Below are 6,000 nucleotides of genomic sequence, written 5' to 3'. Positions count from 1 at the left end.
CCCTATAACAGGCCTACATGACAAACATGGATTTTGACGACGACTCGTTGGACGACCTATTGCGAGATACTAGTAAATTGAAGAAACCTGCTGTTAACGTAGTCGCCGATGAGTTGTTCACAAACTCGAATCCCCAGCAGTCTTCCAGACGGGAAAAGAAATCTGCCTTGCTGGCTGAGCTGTTCGGTCCCAGCTCAACGACAAGTTTCAGTGCAATCGAATCGAGTTTGGAGGATCAGGGAAAAGCCGTTGAAAAGTTTGGATCCGCCCATAATTTGTCGACAAACTCTGTTGAAGACAAGAAAGCCGAAGAGTTTAGTTTCGGTAGTTATGTGCCGAGTAGTGCTGCAAGATCTGGCGGGACGAAGAGCAGGCCAACCTCTTCTGGATCCATCAACCAACAACAGAATTTGTACCAACCCTCAAGTTTTAATTTAGAGAAAAGACAATCAATCTTAGATCAACTTTTGCCTGATGGATCTCCTAAACAGTCTATAGAATCGACAGTTGAAATTCCATCACAAATCATTCCTGATTTGAGGGTAGGTGATTCAGATTGGAAATCTCAGCTTCCGCCATCCAGTGTTCCGCCTCCATTGCTCGCAAAACCAATTCTCAATAAAGCAAATGTTGCGCAAAATGCTATTGAGCAACTGCCAGCGGCGGCTGGTGTCCTTCCCTTCACCTTTCAACTGCCCCCGAATCAACCAGTTTCCAAAGAAGTGGTGGACGAGAGAAATATGGCTATTATCAAAGAAGTACTTGACAACTTTTCCAACAACTTTTGTAAAAAGCTGGACACCTTGACCGGTAAAAATGACAATTTGAGCGATATCAGCGGAAGCCTTGTTGAACTGCACAAATGCATTAGTACGGCGTCCCAAAGCTGGTTAAATTCCGCCAACACTGTTCCTGATCGAGCTCACGGAGAACATGAGAAAAGGATACTCATTTTGGAGAACAAAATAGAAATGATGAGCCAAGAAAATACAAACCTTCGTGCTCGGTTAGAGCTCGTTGAGAACCAGATGCGTGAAAATCGCAACGAATCCTCAAGGATCAAAACTGATACAGAAACTGTTGTTGAAAGCCATCTCAAGTGGATGAGAGAGGCTGTGAACAATCTTGATAATAAAATATCTAGTCAATCGTCTCTGTACAAGAAAGAAGCTAGCGAGGAGAGTAACAGCCGAGAAATTCTATTACATCAAATGCAGCAAAAACTCTTAGAATTTGAAAGTAAACTAGCCAAGAGCTCCGCCTCATCGGGACATCAGCAAGAAGAAACGCTACATCTCCTCAAAGCCGAGTTTAAGTGGCTCGAACGGCAGAAAAAGAAACTGAAAAACGATAAGAAGGAACTGCAAGCTTTACAGAAACAAATTCAAGGCAAACAACAACTTTTAGACGAATTCTCAGCGGTAGTATCGAAAATTCAAATTATTTAGGTTAATGTATAGCAGTGTTTTTAAATTATAGTCCACTTAAACTTTTTTAAAGGAACTATCCAAAACTACCCATCAGTTACAATCCCATTGTTTAGCTGTCGAAGTGAAGATCAAAAAGATGGAGAAGTTATGGGCCTTAATTCACAATTGGCAAGATCAGAACAGAGAAGTATAGACAATATTGACTCAATTAACGGCATCAATTCATTTAGAATGTTTTTGGTTTAACATGTTTTGGCTTTGCTAGTTTCAGAGAGATGTGAGCAAACATCATCTAAATAAGAGCTCCGATATAATTCAATTGGAAGATTTTGGACTAGCCCTCTGGAAACTTCACGTTAAAGGTGACGAGCAAAAGCTCACAGAACAACAACATTTTCTTCAAATGTTAAACAAAACTATGATTTAATTTAATTTTTACTAAAGAACTGCTATGACAAGAACTTACTATAATAAAACCAAATGATTTCAAGACTTAGCATGTAAAAAAATGTATTTTATAGATATTAGCATATAGTTTACGAAATTTAAAAGCCATCAGTATTAAAGCTGCAATCATGAGATAAAATAAGAGATAATTAATTTGAGAAACGTTATGTGATTTCAAATATCACGAGATATTTTACCTTCACCAAATGTTATAGAGATTCAAGACTAGACTACTTAAATTTATAAGGCACTGTTTAACATGAGAGCTATATAGTAGCGCATTGTGATAAATCACTGGGTTTATGTGAATATTTTTATGCTTCGCTTGGCATTATTATTTTAAATTAGGATGGCCACTTGAGTGGAACTATAGTCATGATTCGGGCGTTTTGTTTGGAAGGCACTTAAATTGCGTATAGTAGGGACGGATTACATGTGTGAAGTGAGGCGCTTCATTTCAGCTGGCGAATTTATATTCATCTGCTCGTTTTCTCGTAACTGTTGGAAGAAGCTGAACACAACCAGCCAAAAGTAGATCATAACCACTGAAAAAGCAAAGATAATTATAATTGAATTTTTGTCTATATTAACCGTGATGGAACTGAATTCAGCTAGTATACTCACAAAGTTCCAGTACACCGATAATTAAAAAAGTAATGCCGTATGATATGGGCAAGATGACGACACAAGTGATGATGCAAACCACAGTGCCAACCATGACCATGACAGCAAAAATAAGCCATGGCAATAAGAAATTACGGCGTTTCTTCACAGCTCCCCAGACTAAGAGTCCAGCTAATATTCCACCAAGAATCTCACCAAGTAGAGCAAGAACAAAGACATAGGTGCTATATGCTGAAGTTAAGATACACAAAATGTTTGATGTTATAGAAATAAAAATTATTTTTCCATAAAATATAAATGTGAGCTCTCACCATGAACTAAAAATTCATGCAGCTCTTCCTTCTTTTTATCTTGATCTTCTTTTGGAAGATGTCTTGTTCCAGTAGCTCTGGGAAAATCAATGATTTTTTCCATAAATTTGATAACAAATGTTGCTATTTCCTCAACAAAGATAAGAGCCAAGATCAGAAATATTATGGCTGTTATAGCCCCAGTCTGAAAAAATCCAAAAAAGGTGTGTTACTTGATGAATCACACAATAATACAGAAACAAACTAACAAATCCCATAACACCAAGTGTAACTGTTCCCCTACGTAGGGGAAAACAACAGCAGCACCTCCTTAGAATGGCCATATCTGAAATTGACGATAAAAATATTAAAACACAATTTTTATGTAACAGCACTCATGGGACAGTGAGGCAACGATTTATTTTTAGAATCTCAAAATAGGTATAAGAAATAGGGAGGGGCAGATTAATTCAGTAATGGCTTTAACTGAGAAATAACTATTCCAATGATTAAGTTTTATAGTTATGAAGATTCAAAACACAAGAAAAGATACAGAATTATGGATTTGTATCCAGAAACTTACTTTCGGGTTGCAGCTGCCGTCAATCAACACATCAACCACGAAACAATTTAAAAATATACTAAGACGTTTGCTCTTGTGTGGCACAACACACAAACAGCACATACATTCATGACGCATTGAGGGCAACGCCAGCGCTATCTAGCGGTTATGCGCAAACTAATGTAAACATCACTCCTGAGTCCTGCGTCCCAGAGATAAGGAGATGGCTTACAGGCATGATTCCTTACACAAAATGAATTCACCTTCTGAAGTACTGCACAAAATGCATGTAACACACGACATTTTGTGTAACATTCATGGTTTTACTTTTTGAAATGAGACATACACGGGTGTTGAAAACAAAACGATGACAACGCTCTTGGTGGGAATTGTTGTAAACTTACTTTTAATAAGACAAAATGATAGACTAAGTTTAAGTATGAATAACTAAAGAAAAAGTCCTATTAACACCATAATTCAACGATCGATTCTTATACGCTAGGATGTTCTTTATTTTTTAATAACAATAGAAAAAATTTAGGTCCTATAGTTGATAAGTTATCGTCACTTTACTTAGGGACTATCGGGCATAAGAGACCGTGTTAAACCTTTTTGGCGGCACTGTAAAATTTTTAAAAATGTAACAACTTCTAAATTATACAACTGGAATACCGTTCGACAGAAAACATTCATATTTGGTGATATGATGTAGCCTATCACAAGGTATCATTTCATGACTTTTTTAAATTTTAAATATTTTAAATTCGGTATTTAATTAATAGTTAAATGAAATTTTTTATTTAAATTCAATATTTTTAATAGTAAATTCTGTCATTAAAGTATAGTTTGCAGAAATTATTCGAAATCCTCTAAGCAGATTTTGTTCAAATACCTTATCCAAAGAATTTTCTTCGATGTTCCTATTTCATCGTCGTTAAAGGTGGGTTCTGTTCCCTAAGCCTACCGGGAAGATGAATTTTTCCAACTTCCAAGCCTTTTACACCAAATATGAAAGACAACACCCAGATTGCTCATACAAAATTTCAAAAGTATACGAATTCCCCAACAGGAGTTATAGCAAAAAGAAAAAAAAACGGCAAAAAGTTTTTTTTGGGCCTCTCAGCACTTTTTATTTTTCTCATAGTATAAAACTCTAAGAGTGTCAGAAAACCCAAGCAAACAAGAATTAATGTTTGTCTTATTTTTAAAAGAAACCCTACATTTCTACATTAAAAAGTTATTTAGTTATCAATTTATTTGTTCGAAAAGCACCCTGTGGGGTTAGTTGTCTGAAATTTTGAGGGGCATGTTGGCATAAAAATTTCTCATGAGATGCTGAGTTGCAAGGTTTCAAAATTCGACCTAGAAATTTTGGAGCAATGGGGAATCGTCAGCTGCCAACTTACCCCGTAGCCGTAGGTGGGGCAAGTTGGCAGACTTTTTTTAGCAGTTTTTCACAATTTCACAATTTCGTGTAAATGAACAATGTAAACAAATACGATCAATTCATAAAGAATTGAAATCTGAATTTGATTTATTCATTCAATTTGCAAAACGTGTGGTCAAAAAATTAAAATAAATTCACAAAAAGTGACCCTGCCAACTAGCTCTCCCCTACCGTATTCATTTTTCATTTTAATTTTCATTTTAGTATTTTAAAGTAATACAAAAGAAAAAATACTGATCAGACGCGTAAACGGAATGATAACTTAATTTCAGAAAAAAATCGCGTTGTTATCGGACGACCTAGGTAACAGCACCATCGATCTTTCGGAACCCTTAAACCCCCCTACTTTGAACTATGCGCTAGGTACGGCGTCACATTTTTTTTTTAAATTTTTTATTCGATCGACAGGAACATCGGTCGCCGAAAAAAGGCAAAATTTCACCACCGCTGAAGTCTGTTGGGACAATCCTGGCATCCAGAATTTCATTTCCTTTCCTTTCCAATTAACAATTATGTAACACAGAGGTATGCAAGCAATTACATCAGTTTATAGTGTGTATTGAGTAGCGCACTCACGTTGACTAAAAAGTAGTTTTATTCTAGATGAATATAAATTTTTTACTTTTAATTTCTCTAATTCAACGTTTGAACATAAAATATTAAGAAAACGCTGTGATTATGATAGCAATTATTGCAATAAAATTCTTTGACAACTAAATATAAATCACGGATTTTAAAAACTTGTATTTCCTGCAATTTTTATATTTACCAAAGTACATTCCTTCTTGACTCATAGATGGCATTGGGCAGAATTTATGCCTGTAGTTTATGCTTCGTTCACTAGAGGGATTTTGCTGAGTAAGAAGGCACGTCTAGGTAGGGCTGGCTGCTACTTTCTTCATTCATGCCCGAGAGAGCTGTTATGGAGGACTCGTCCAGCTTTTCCGTTAATGGCACTTCTTTTGAATCAAAAACAAAACAAAAACCTTAAAAAAACTCCTTTAATTGTTTTGAAGTCTCCTTTCAACATGCCATTAAATTCTTGTTTGTTTCGTTGTCCTGCAATATTAATAGATGATTTTTTTTACCTTCACGCCTTCAATCTTCCTCAGTGTTGACGGGTGATGTTATTGGTGCTTGGATCCGAGAGAGGAGAAGAGCTGACGCAAAAATATGTAATAAAAAAAATTAAGAACACTT

At 36.0% G+C, this 6,000-nt stretch overlaps 2 protein-coding genes across 2 annotated transcripts; one reads left to right on the top strand and one right to left on the bottom strand.

The window, feature by feature from the left end:
* Positions 1–1,901, top strand: LOC124202856. The gene is made up of 3 exons (XM_046599382.1): positions 1–1,421; positions 1,501–1,617; positions 1,696–1,901. The coding sequence occupies exons 1-3, from the start codon at positions 18–20 to the stop codon at positions 1,855–1,857; spliced, it is 1,683 nt and encodes a 560-aa protein (XP_046455338.1). The 5' UTR covers positions 1–17; the 3' UTR covers positions 1,858–1,901.
* Positions 1,902–1,923: 22 nt separating this feature from the next.
* Positions 1,924–3,514, bottom strand: LOC124202935. The gene is made up of 5 exons (XM_046599487.1): positions 3,375–3,514; positions 3,061–3,137; positions 2,813–2,996; positions 2,502–2,732; positions 1,924–2,422 (listed from the first exon to the last, which is right to left on the bottom strand). Exons 2-5 carry the CDS (start codon positions 3,133–3,135, stop codon positions 2,307–2,309), a joined length of 606 nt encoding a protein of 201 aa, XP_046455443.1. The 5' UTR covers positions 3,136–3,137; positions 3,375–3,514; the 3' UTR covers positions 1,924–2,306.
* Between the last annotated feature and the right edge of the window lie 2,486 nt (positions 3,515–6,000).

This window comes from Daphnia pulex, chromosome 1, assembly GCF_021134715.1.
Source record: "Daphnia pulex isolate KAP4 chromosome 1, ASM2113471v1".
In the NCBI taxonomy this organism is placed as follows: Eukaryota; Metazoa; Arthropoda; class Branchiopoda; order Diplostraca; family Daphniidae; genus Daphnia; species Daphnia pulex.
The sequence above is the reverse complement of the archived record's forward strand: the minus strand, read 5'-3'. Positions and strand labels throughout refer to the sequence as shown.